Source organism: Danio rerio, chromosome 6 (assembly GCF_052040795.2).
Source record: "Danio rerio strain M-AB ecotype USA chromosome 6, GRCz13ab, whole genome shotgun sequence".
NCBI classification, from domain to species: domain Eukaryota; kingdom Metazoa; phylum Chordata; class Actinopteri; order Cypriniformes; family Danionidae; genus Danio; species Danio rerio.
The window spans coordinates 43,487,544-43,501,772 of NC_141026.1; the positions used below are offsets into that span (position 1 = coordinate 43,487,544).

A 14,229-nucleotide genomic window follows, 5' to 3' on the forward strand; every position below is an offset into this window, starting at 1 on the left:
ATTCAGATCGAGAGAAGGAGCCCACAGGACTGCAACGTTTTTGCCCACAGTGATCCCATCATTTCAAAGCTGTGAAATTTTACAGTTACCATTGCTTTCCGTGGCTTTAATGGCATCGGTTATATTACAGCCGTATATCAATGTAGATGATGTTGTATCTATCACAGCATAGAATATTAAAGCAAAGCACTGAGGCATAATTTCCTCCTGCAGATTGGAGTGATTGAAAACACAGGGAATGTTTTGAAGTTAGCCAGTTGAAACTTTTTGATGGGCAGACATATTTTCCTGGTTTTATGACCTTATTTCACCTTAAAGGTCCAATGAAATGGCTTGAAGAGTGCACAGTTTTTTTCTTATGTTGAATATATTTTTATAATATTCCAAAAAAATAATAACATTTTCTTAAAATTGGCAGGAGGTCTCTGTTATTTGGTATTTCTATATTCATTTATGAAAAAACAACAACTCTAAATGTTTGTATTTTTTGTTTAATTATTATATGATCAGTTTAAAATATTAATGAAAAAGTATATTTAATCTAATCCAATAAGGCTGTATTTTAAGTCAATACAATGTATTTAACATGTTACTTGTATACTTATTTATATAGTAAATGAAAACAATAGTCAAAACTTTATATTATAAACCAATTTTATGTTTTAAATTAATACAGTGTGATTGCAGATGAGTTACATACATATATTACATATTATTTATAATAATAACAACATCATTATAAGTATATTTTTATTACATAACTGTAAAAATATTGCTGCCTTAATTTTTTTAGCTAGCTTTTCTAGTCATCTCAACTTACATCAATCAAGTTTAATATGTAAAACTTAAAAATGTAGTTGAAATCTAATTAACTTATTAAAATAAATAAGGCAAAATAAAAATCTTGTTGTCTTGACATTTATCACAATATAGACTCTAAGAAATAAAAGTACAGGAGCTGTCACTGGCGCGGTATCTTTTCAAAAGATAGGTATTTGTACCCAAAGAATCCACATTAGTACCTAAAAGGGGCATATTAGTACCCAAATATACCTGAAAAGTACCTTTGAAGTACCATAATGAACCCTTCAGGTACAAACTCCTGCCCCAGTGACAGCTCCTGTACCTTCTGAGAGTGTATATATACAGTATAAATAAATAAATAAATAAATAAATGTAAAAAAATAAAACTAATAAATTGCACTGCTATGTGATATTGCTGGGAGGCATGCCTTAGTGTCTCACCAGTGACTATATACAGCCATATCGCACTGCTACTTGTGTAATATTGCGTTTATACAACAGTTTGATGGCATCATTGTGTATATAAAAAAGAAAATCAAACACGGAGAGTCCTTTTCTATGAAGAACTACTTTCTTACATTGTTCTTTCACATCTGCAGAACAGCAGAAACCATTAGTAAGTCACCAACATCATTTTAGAGTTAGCATTTGAATGAGTCTCTAGCGTAATGTCTAAAGTGACAACAAAACAGGTGATTTTGTGGACATTTTAAGATTATAAGGCTGAATGGCATGAAATGGCATCAGTCTAGAGACATTTCCCAGCATTTCTCTGTTGCAATTGTAATATCACAAAAATCAACCCCCGGAAAAGCCAAAGCAAGGGCAACACTACCAGATTACTGTTGTGTTTGTGATAAGGAAAAACGCTAAACACATGCGTCCATATTTTTCTTTCTGTTTACTGGATAGGTTTGCAGTAACAAAAACAGGAGACACATTAGAAACAAATAGATGGCCAACTCTGGGTTATGCAAAGAGTGGCTAACACAAATTACATAAATTTCTGGGTCACACTTTACAATAAGGTTCATTAGTTAATGTTAATTAATGCATTTACTAACATGAACAAACAATGAACAATACATCTACTACTGTATTTGTTCATGTTAGTTAACGTTAGTTAATGAAAATAGAGTTGTTCATTGTTAGTTCATGTTAACTAATGGTGCATTAACTAATGTTAAGCATGGACTTGGATGTTAGTAATGCATTAGCAAATGTTCAATTATGAATAATAAATGCTGTACATGTGTTGTTCATGATTAGTTCATGTTAGTAAATGCATTAACTACTGAACCTTATTGTAAAGTGTTACCAATTTCTGGTATGTGAGTTCCATCTCACACTCAATACACTACAATTACTATGGTATAAATACAGCACTACAACATACAATAGAAAGAGATCGACATAGTATGCCACTTACCAGATTTATAATGATTTGATCAGCTGTAGTTTTATGCTGAGTTTCTTTCCTCTCAGACCTTAATATGTGGTCTCTGTCACCATTTTGTGAATAGACAACATCAATCGTCTTTGCTGTACTCCGTACGGCAGGCTGATGGCCGCTGATGTGCTGTATCTCAGCAATTGTAAATATTAAAAAATTGGCACTATCCTTATAAATAAACTGCATAGTTGCGATATAAACAACTACATTCTCGCCTCAAAAGTACATTATGTTGTCCAACAAATGCATTATTTGTCAAATTGTACTGTAGTCTCCTACTTGCCACTCGTGTGGGTGGAGTAATACACAAGAGTGAAGAAGCTGTATGAGTTCTGATATTGCAGAATATCGCAAGACTATCAGCCAATCAGACTCAATAACCAGAAAAAAAACTGTTGTATAAATATAAAATAGATATTTTGTGTGTGTTTGTGTCCTGTACTAAAAATCCCAACATTTCAATTCATAATATTACTTAAATATTTTTTTCTTTCTCTCATGTCTGTATGACTTTCAGGTTTTTCTAAAGAGCGACCGTGTTGCTAAGATGGTCCAGACGGGAGGTTTATCCGCTCTTGATTGTCGTGAGGTGTTCAAGCGCCACATCGAGAAGCGTGTCCGGAGTCTGCCAGAGATCGATGGTCTTAGCAAGGAGACTGTGCTGAGCTCCTGGATGGCCAAGTTTGACACAATCTACCGTGGAGACGAGGACCCACGCAAAGCCCAGCAGCGCATGACAGCCAGCGCCGCATCCGAGCTCATCCTGAGCAAAGACCAGCTCTACGAGATGTTCCAGCAGATCCTGGGCATCAAGAAGTTTGAGCACCAGCTGCTCTACCAGGCTTGCCAGGTAGGTGGGAGACACAATTTGGCAATGAGACACTAGGAAAAGGAGTTTGATTATGTGAAATAATATTAAATATGTTGGTTGTATTTAGAGTAAGAGGACTGAGACTTGTACAGCACTGTAAAATATGTTGGGTTCTACACAATCAGTTTGTGTTGTGTTACAACATGAAGGAATTTATTTAACTTAATAGTTTTTTTTTACAAATTTAAGTGGATTGAACATAAAATAATTAAGTTGTCCCACCCCCCTCCAAAAAAAAAAAAAATACACAAGATATGTGTTGTTTCAGCTCATTTAAAATAATTAGTTTTAACAAGCAGCAATATATTTTTTTGAATGAGTAGTTTCCGCTGATAATTGGTAATTGTAAGCTAAAAAAAAATTGCTTAACTTTTGGTCTTTTGCTCAAAATATTACCAAAAACAAAATATATTTGTTCAATATATGTGTGCCACAATTATTGGCATCTATAGGATTTCTTATGAATATAACCCACCAGTCCTACTGCATCCAAAGCTGGAATCACACTCGTGATTCTTTGCATGGGAGTATGTTGCTCAAATAAGAAAACTAAAGACCATGGCCTCCAGCGTTTGTCGCTAGAGCACCTTTTGAGGTCAGAGGAGTGAGATTTATCTGCATAGCACTTCGCTAGCTGGCCTCTGTTACACTCTGTTACACTCATCCCCCTAAACCTCACTCCCATCCCGGACGAGTCCCCACATGTAACCCACCGGTCCTACTACTCCCAACCCAGTCTGAACTGGGATCGAATCGGCGATTCTTTGCGTGGGAGTTGGTTGCTCTAACAAGTAGACTAAAGACCATAGACTCTAGTATCTGGACTAAAGCAACTTTTGAGGTCAGAGGAGTGAGGTTCCCTGCATAGCATTCCGCTAGCTGCCTCTTTTACATGAACAAAACCTTTTTAAAATATATTTCCGTTTATATTTTTTTTGTATTTTTAGTGTGTCTGTGTTAGGGGGAAGGTGTGAGTTGCCAAAAAATATATTGGTTACTTGACTTTAAAAAAGAGAGTAAACCCATTGCCTTTAATGCAACAAGTTGATTTTACTTTAAAAAGTCAGTAAACCCATTGACTTAACTCTTATAATTATGCACATAGTTTGTTTACTTAATAATTATAAGGCAATAAGTTTGTTCTCTCAACTAATGACTTATTACAGTGCAGCTGGAGAATTGCTTTATTTAGTTTGATCTCTAGGTCAGAAAGTCAAAAAGTCCCCAAAACTACAGTCCGACATCACAAACATCACCACAAACTAAAAGGATTTCAAGAGAAAAGCCTTTACTCACTTTTTTTTTTGTTTTTTAATAAATATTTTCGAGCAAAAATTCAAAAAGTTAAACAATAAAGACATTTTTGCAGCCTTTTTTTGTAGTATTAGTAGTGGCAACTGTAGAATTAACATATTATTTTTTCTCCTTTGTTTTGCCTGTTTAGAGTAAGTAGTAATTTACACAAGCATTCCATTGTTTTTAATGTTGGGGTTATGCATCCAGCATTGTTACGACACTCCTTGTTGTTTTATTGACATGTGTTGTGAATATCAGGAGCTCTAATTCAAGCCTTTGCGCTCGATCTACTTTGCATGCAAATGTGTGTGTCATAATAACAACACCTTCTGTTCACATACTAATGTTACGATAAGATCCCCATTGTACCGAGATCTAAGTAAGGCAAATATCCCCCATGACTACTTCAAACAACAGAATATTTTTAGATCTAAAATAATGTTCTTCTCAAGTGAAGGACGTGCTGGGCTTTATTGTCCTTGAGTTCATAATAAATCAAATTTCCCATGCCTTACAGAACCTTCAGTGCTGGCACAGTTGATATATTTCTAAAAGCACAGAAACTGCTGTCAATGGGATAGAGAAAGTCACCTCGGAAAATTTGCACGTGTCCATGTTTTTACACACATCGCTTGACTGCAGAGAGTAAAATGGCTAAATCTCATTTGTGCAAAGCTACTCAGCTTTTCAATATTTACAATTGATTTTGAAGTATGTTTTTGTTTTGTTTTTCCACTTTTGACCACTTTCATTTTAGTTTGTTGAAAACACATTTGACCAGGGATGCATTTTTGAAAACTGTCGTTAGCAAGCTAAGGTCAAAATTTTCGCCATCACAATTATAGTTCAATTATTTGGTGTTTGGAATCCGTCGTTCCAACAAACATTAGCAAACTACAGTGCAAATGTGTGCTGTTGCAACTACACCTCTAGAGCTATAGGTAGCAGCAATGTTCCTGGTCGGGTTCTATTCAGAGTTGTACTGTAATATATAATATATATTGTACATAACAAAATTAATAACAATTTAATGTGGTTTTTCTCGAAAGATGTTTTTACCCTGTTTCGTTTAGAGCATTATTACAGACATTTACAGATAGATCTGTGACAGACCAACTACGGTTTCGGCAAATACTTCTCACTATGGTACTATGGTAGTTTAGCTGCAGGTTATGTCGTTGTTTGGGAAATGCATCCCAGATTGCTTATGCGGTGTACACACTCATACGGTCACCTGCATTCAAATGCACCAATAGATTGTCTTCTCTCTTCTTAAAATCTAATAATTTTAAATCTAAACATTACAGGTCAGACTGGATTTAAACATTGTAATCTATTACGATTCCCTTGTTTGGCAGGCCAAAAAAATGTGCAAGGGAAATTGAACATAGCACACGATCTGATCACTCAAAATATTTATAATATTACCAGTTACAAATAAGGTCTATGTGAGTGTTTTCATTCTTATGGCTCATACATGTGTTGCTAGTTTCAGACCAACGCAACCCTAATTTTCCCATTTTGCATCACGTTGTTTAAAGGGCCATTAAACCCCCTATTTTCGGTTCAAGTCTACCTTAGCAGAGGCAGGAGTGGGCATGGCCAGCAGAGCAGGGGAGTCAGTTGGCTCACAAAATAAGACACAAACCGTGAAGAGACGCATGGTTTTATAGTTTGCCAGGTTAAAATGCAAAGAAATAAATCGTAATTTAATGCCCTGCTACATTTATTATTTGCTAGTGAAGCATTCAGTTTTTCCACTTACAAAGTCTGGCATGTAAATTGCAAATGTGCTATGACGCGATGCAACTGACTCTTAAAGGGAATGAGAGATGAGACTCTTGATTTGTTTAATGCACGTTTTGCTCAAAAAACACCCATAACTCATTACTAGAATAAGCACAACCCTGTTATACCATGCGTCGTGGCACAAACCGTATTTTTCTATCCTTTAAATAGCAAAAGTGGATTCGGAAACACCCTTAATGCTTTTGCATCATACACTTTGGACTTTGTGCCTAGATCATTAACATAGAGCCCTTAATGTCTTTGTACACTGAAGTCCGAAATTTTTGTATGCATTTTTTTCATATACTTTCTACAGAGTCTGATATGTATTCATTAATGCATTCCAAAAAATGCAAAACATTTCAGATTCAATTCAAGCAGTGACATGTTGTTCTTCTCTCTTCTTCAAAGTAGAAAAAGAAAGAGGAATAGGCTACATATTGTGTTCTTCCAATACTGCATGCAGAAGAAGGAGAGATCAAAGATCTTCACTATGATTATCCCTAAATGCAAAGTTTATTTCAGGAAATCAATGGAATTTTGGTATGTTGCTTGTGATCAAGCAAATCCCGAACAGAGGCTGTACCTATAGGCATTATAATATATGGCTGCCACGTTGACGAAGCAACGGACCAAAAGCGGACCGTGCTTTCTGTTATAATGTGTATGAGCAGTTCATCAAACACCCCAAACAGCAGCATGGGAGGGGTGCTCCAGTCATCGAACCTGGTTAAAAAAAATTTTATGAGAAAAAAGTTTCAGAGGCAGTATGTTAATACGATTGACACAACGTGTGGTCGAATTTATTTTTTAACATGCAAAGATTATGGATGAAAATTTCTGATTCAGTGTGCAATAACCTTTACTGGGGTAGTTATGTATTTGTAGTTTAAAATGTTTGTTACATTAGAATTGTATCCTATAGCCTCCATTGTTTTGGACAAATTTAGTTCCACCCATACTTTCATGATTGGCTGAGGTAGAAGTGTACACATCAGCACAGCAGCATTTACATTTTCTTTTTAAAGTCAGTAGCTTACTTATATTTCATCTGGGTTATTATGTATTCACACATGTCACCTTACGACAGCTTCTTTAAAAGGTGCTAAGCCAAAAGGTACAGCCATATTGAAAACACTTATTAAGCAAGCAGGCTTTAAAAAAATCGCAGACTCTTATAGTGGTCATATTTTAGCTCTTTTTTTTTTCCTCGGCTATATTGAGAGAGATCTCATCCGAGCCTCCGCCATTAAATCTCCCTCTTCAAATGTGCTTTGAAGATGGCTAACCCACTTTTCATTTCGCCACTTTTCCTGCTTGCTCAGACTTCAGGGTGGGGAATTAGCATACAGTCTCCCCATGTTCGTCACTCGGGCAGCCGAAAAGCACAGCTAAAGTGACAGAAAATCAGTGTTAGTCTGTTTCGTTCTTAATGGATGTTATATCGCTCAGATGGGATGCTTTGGAGCATTTACTTAGAGACTTAGTTTATTTCCTTAGTCAAATTAAACATCCCCAGTTTGTAAATATGGCCAAATAGGCGTTTATTGAAAGCACTTAAGGGATCTATAACATGCTGAAAAAATGCCTTCAGGGAAATGTGATGCTAAGAAATCATTAATATATGAACTTGTGTGAATGGATGGACAAACAGCAGAATGGAGAGGAAGGGAGTTAAGCATGAAATCTCCTCAGTCCTGGCAGTGCTCGTGTCAGTGTAGTCAACATCACAGCGCTGGCAGGGGCAAAATTGCGGCATCTGCTGACAAATAAGCCCACAACCAGCATTTTTTCACCATTTCTGTATGACAAGCATACCTGCGAGCACTGTTCCTGTGACAAACAAACAATGTTTTGTCTCTGATTTTCTGCCAGTTTCATAGGCACTTTTTTCTTTTCTCCGAGTGCAAATGGGACATAGACTTACAGAAATAGTTGAAAGTTCTGTCATTGTTTACTCAGACTTGTATGCTTTTTCAAGCATGTGTGGTTTTCTTTGTTCTGGTGAAGAAGAGATTGTTAACGTTGCTCTGTGTGTTTTTGCTGCTCTTTTTTCATACAGTGAAATTCAATCATGAACAGGGGCTGAAAACGCATCATAAAATGACTTGAACCATAAAAATAACCAGTTAAATTAATTTATCCTCCATAGTAGTACGATTATATATATCATTTGATAAAGATAATTCTTGATTATTTTTTAAATGATGCGCATGTCACATAAACATGTTAAAAGCTCATCATACTTGGGAGACTCCAGTGAAAAAAGCTTTAGAACAGACTGCAGGGCTCGTTGTCTCTTCTATTGCAGTAGCCGTTGAAAAGGTCTCATCTCCTGGTATGTGTGCTGACGAAAATGGCATGGTACTCTGTAATGCTCCTCAGCTGCGAACAAGATTGCTTGAAGCAGATTGGTTAGTTCAACCTACTTGAATTGTGGTCACTTGCGGCAATCTGAAAATTTCAGCTGTTTTTTAAACTAGGTATACCTAGAAAATGCGCGCACATCTAGTCACGGAGTCACGGAAGAAAGCGAAAGTGAACAGCGGACGGGGAACAAGTGCAGTTGAGGAGGGGGATCAATAAAATGAGGTGCCGGATCAGATTTCAAAGGTGCTGGATCCAGATCCGGCGTGTTCCGGCACAAATTAAGCCCTGGTTTTATTGCCCAGCCCCAGTCCATACACAGCAAGGTTCCCAAATCATTCAAAACTCAGAAATATGGTGGTTTAATCAGAATATATTTACTTTATTCAAACATTTCTTTGTCTCACCTCAGTGTCAGTATAGGGCGCATGCCAGATTTATGAGCACTGTACAATGATGTACACAAGGGTTTTAAGTCTTTGAAATGACATGAGTGCGAGTTAAAAATAACAATTTAAAATTTTTAAGGTAAAGTAACCCTTTAAAATCTGAGACTAGTCTTTTGAAAATAGTGTACCTACCTTCTTCAATTATTAATGACTTCATCGTGGGCTCATTCTGAAAGCATAGCCCTAAATACATTTCTGGAGATTGCGAATTATGTAGCCAAAACTACATATGTACATATGTGTTACCAGCTTATCCGGTTAGCACGCCATGTATGTTGGCGGACTTGAGACGCAGAGAGGAATTGACCATGACAACATCGTTTGAGTCTGGTGAAGAACAGTTCCAGAAAGCGGGTAAGACAAAAACAAAAGGCAAAAAATAAAATAAACAGGTAAATAACAGGGTGAAAAAGCGTACACAACGGCCTCAGGGGGATTTGCAAAAACAAAAACTGCCAAAAAACTTACCTCCTGGGACGTATTTGGCACTCTCAAGAAATGTATAAAGCTGTACGTTTTCAGAACAAGTTTGGGTTGAATAAACTGGTAGGATAAATTAATACAAAAAGGAACAGTCATAAAACTATAAGTTATATATAGGATTTTGGCTGGCAAGAGATCCTCCAAAGCTTTCTGTTATAGATCGAGAACTCATGACACAGCTATAAGAGCTATTTTAAACCCACATTGAAAAGAGCAGGCTCACATTTGGGATGACTCAGAGGCATGGCTGTCATATCATCCTATTAGCAAGATCCACATTTTGTATGATCAAAAAGCTTTAGTAATCGCTTTGGGAGATCATCAATTAAGAGGTCAGTCAGATCCGAATTAAACCACCTCTGAAAAACTAATTTGGTGAAAGGTTACTTGGTTCCTTTTTATGACTTCATAAATGTTACATCGCAGCTGATTTTTCAGACTCAATTTAGGAGACAGCATCAGAAAATGTGAGATTGCAGACAGTAAACCAGAATCGATCGGGGCTCTCTGAAAGTAAGCATATTTTATATATGTAGAGTAACTAAAAAGCCTCTTTCTCTTTATCGTTGGGAAGTACTGTGTTGTGTGGGTCGCAAGGCCATGTGTGGTAGGCGTTTTCTCTTGCCTGCCAAAAGATGCTTCATGCACCACCTGCAGTGTATTTAATGAAAGCACAATCACACATAATTGGCAAAAATCGTCTGGCGCCCTGTGCATTCAGCTGGAGCAACTGCGCTGTTGACTGCCCTGTACATACACTCACACCTAGCATTGCAAATGAAAACAAACTTCATGACCAAAATTTCCTTTTTCTAACCTTTCAGAGCAGAACTTCACCATTTACTGCCATCATATTGTCATCGTTTAAACGTTTGAGAAGACATGAAGAAGGTTGAAAACCTGTCGCCATTGACATCTATAGTAGGAAAAACAAATACTAGAAGTCAGTGGTTGTATTTTTGCTTGCCAGTAATACATTAAAATATACAAGCACACTGTATATTGATAATTACAATTGAGTTCTAGTTTAACAGCACAATTGTAATGTTTAATTTACAGTGCACTTGTAAATTATACAGTATTATAGCAACCAATATTGCCAGAAATACTGTAAATTTTACAGTGAGAGTATTGTGTTAGTAAGCAGTGTTTGGTAAGTTATTTAAGAAAGTAATAGATTACAAATTACTGACTACTAATTGTAATCTGATTACATTACTAATTACTTTACTTTGCAGTTACTTTTAAAACATGTAAATATACCTATGAAAATACAAAATAAACTGCAGCTCTTTCAGTTATTTAACATTCACATTAAAAACATTACAGTGCGTTGATCACAGCAACTGGACATATTCAAAATTCTTAAAAACTTAAAAATGCTCTCATCATTCATTTGTTCTAAACCTGTTTGTCTTTTTTTAAACACAAAAGAAGACATTTAGAAGAAAACTGGACACCTTTAACCATTGACATCCTTAGTATGCAAAAGAACTGCAGTGCTTGGGTGTTCTGTGTTTGTCTGAGGTAATTAATTAGTCTACCTAAATGTGTAAATTTCTTACAAAGTGTGAGGCTGATCTGTGAGTTCTTGCCACATAATTCTCGGTTTTCAACTGGTGTGCCTTCGTTTTAAATAATAAACTTGCATGCTCAAAAGACAAGATATGTGAAAGGTCCCATAAGCAGCTATTTGATCTTTTGATCCTGCACTCTTTGACAAAGACTATTATCGTAGAATGCTTTCTATTGAAATGCTTGATTAAGTTGCTGGTTGAGATAAAAACAGTTGAAAGTTCTTTAGACTGCATTTGACAGCAACCACTTTTGACAGCAACCATTTCAGCTCTTTTTTTTTTTTTTTGAGTAATTTTAAGCTCATTCTCATTAACTAATGTTGCAGCAGAAAACGTGTATTAAAAGAAGCTTTTTTCTTCCAAAAGCTATATATGTAACCTAAGTAACGCAATTACAGTGACTTTAGTACCTGTAATCAAATTACACAAATTTAAAATGTTATCAGAATACAGTTACTGTATGTGTTACTGTGGAATGCATTACACCCAACTCTGTAAGTAAGTATTTTCCAAATGCCCCTTATGTTAATCACAGCTTTTATTAGAATTATTAGAATTAATGTTTTACCACTCTTTAAGCTTGCTTGCAGTAGCCATGCCCCAAAATCTTCCAATTGGTTGAGTTGGAAGTGTTTGATGCATTTGAGCAGATGGCTCTTTTAGTAATGGTGCCTGAAGACTCATTGTTTACAATTCTCAGGTAGATAAACTTTGTTGTAATGCATGGTCCCTACGGTTAAACACCCTCTGTTTTTTAGCCTGCCTGCAGTAGTCACGCCCCAAAATCTTTCTATTGGTTGAGCTGGAAGTGTTTAATGGATTTGAGCGGACAGCTCTTTTAGCAATGGTGCCTGAAGACTCACTGTTTACAATTTTATGGTAGATAAACTTTCATGCCATGCATCAGCCATGGTCTTGTTGTACCTGTAGCCAAGCCCCTAACACTTGTTATTGGTTGAGCAGGAATTGACCAACAGATTTTAATGAACCACTCTCAATGAATTAATGGTGCCCAATGTTTACATTTTTGGCAGAGATAAATCCATGAATGGCATACTTACTGGGTTGACAGTTTATTTTGACACACACAAAAAGTCTTGCATCATCTGCTTTTTAATACTGTATTTCCTAATGCAATGGCAGCCACACAAATGTGGCTTAAATATACAGACATTATATTTACAGCCACTCTGTGTTCATGTTTATTTTAGCAGCAAGTTTGGCAAGCCAATTGAATGCAGAGAAGCATCTGAAAGAGAGCATTATTAGTGGCCATTTGTGCATTAATAAACAGAAACCTTTTACAGGAGACCTGTCAAATAAGGATGGATGAGTATGAGTGTACGATTGCTTTCTGATTATTTCACCACGCAGTGCTTAATGAACCATGGTGGGCAGTTGTGGCAGGAGTGTTTCGACAAATAATGTTTGCAAACAAAGCAGCAGAGACGGCGTATTTAATATTTGCCGCTACCATAGCGACTGAAAGCAAAGTCAACACATCTTGATCTAATCCAACAATTTCAAAAGTCATAGAGATAACGCAAAACTTCATTTCAGGGACATGTTGGGACTCAGATATCAGATTTTTTTTAGCATTGCTTCTAAATATTACTTCCTGAATCACTGCTAAGACCAGTTAAATCTCTCTGAGATAATAGAAAACAGTGAAAGTGCTGTGTGCTGTAGTTAGTGCCAGCTCATAAAGCGCTCCATTCATGCTCATCTCCCTGCAGATACCAATAGATTCTCTCTGTGATGCTCACCTCTGCTGCTCTCATTCAATTACTCGATACATTCATTCAGCCTTTTTTGTGTTTCTCCCTCACTCTTGCCCGTTCTTTGATGTTTAGGGGACACATACTAGATTTCTTTGAAATGTTGCTGGAGTGGATGTAAAGAGTTTTCTTAAGTTTAGATGGATGGATGGATGGATGGATGGATGGATGGATGGATAGATGAATTGACGGACAGACGGACGGACAGACAGACAGACCGGTAGACAGACGAATAGATGGATGGATAGATATCCTTATCTTTATAGGTTGATGGATGGATGAGTGGATGGGGATAGATAGATAGATAGATAGATAGATAGATAGATAGATAGATAGATAGATAGATAGATAGATAGATAGATAGATAGATAGATAGATAGATGGATGGATGGATGGATGGATGGATGGATGGATGGATGGATGGATGGATGGATGGATGGATGGATGGATGGATGGATGGACAGATAAACAAACAGATAGATGGATGGATGGATGGATGGATAGACATCCTTATCTTTATAGTTTGATGGGTGGATAGGTGGTTGATTAAGTGGATAGATAGATAGATAGATAGATAGATAGATAGATAGATAGATAGATAGATAGATAGATAGATAGATAGATAGATAGATAGATAGATAGATAGACAGATAGATAAATAGATAGATAGATAGATAGATAGATAGATAGATAGATAGATAGATAGATAGATAGATAGATAGATAGATAGATGGACGGATGGACAGATAAACAAACAGATAGATGGATGGATGGATGGACGGATGGACGGATGGACGGATGGACAGATAAACAAACAGATAGATGGATGGATGGATAGATAGATAGATAGATAGATAGATAGATAGATAGATAGATAGATAGATAGATAGATAGATAGATAGATAGATAGATAGATAGATAGATAGATAGATAGATAGATAGATAGATAGATAGATAGATAGATAGATAGATAGATAGATAGATAGATAGATAGATAGATAGATAGATGGACGGATGGACGGATGGACAGATAAACAAACAGATAGATGGATGGATGGATGGACGGATGGACGGATGGACGGATGGACAGATAAACAAACAGATAGATGGATGGATGGATAGATAGATAGATAGATAGATAGATAGATAGATAGATAGATAGATAGATAGATAGATAGATAGATAGATAGATAGATAGATAGATAGATAGATGGATGGATGGATGGATGGATGGATGGATGGATGGATGGATGGATGGATGGATGGATGGATGGATGGATGGATGGATGGATGGATGGATGGATAGACATCCTTATCTTTTTAGTTTGATGGGTGGTTGGTTAAGTGGATAGATAGATAGATA

At 36.4% G+C, this 14,229-nt stretch overlaps 1 protein-coding gene across 45 annotated transcripts in view; it reads left to right on the top strand.

Moving 5' to 3' along the window:
• Nucleotides 1–14,229, top strand: part of cadpsb (Ca2+-dependent activator protein for secretion b) — a 194,551-nt gene that overhangs the window by 64,551 nt on the left and 115,771 nt on the right. For all 45 annotated transcript variants that reach the window (XR_015494002.1, XR_015494003.1, XR_015493994.1 and 42 more), the window contains one exon: nt 2,775–3,107. Coding sequence is in view for 21 of the 45 variants with exons in the window: in XM_087257765.1 (XP_087113891.1) it covers nt 2,775–3,107 (333 nt within the window). In the remaining 24 variants the exon portion in view is untranslated. The remainder of the gene's footprint in view (nt 1–2,774; nt 3,108–14,229) is intronic.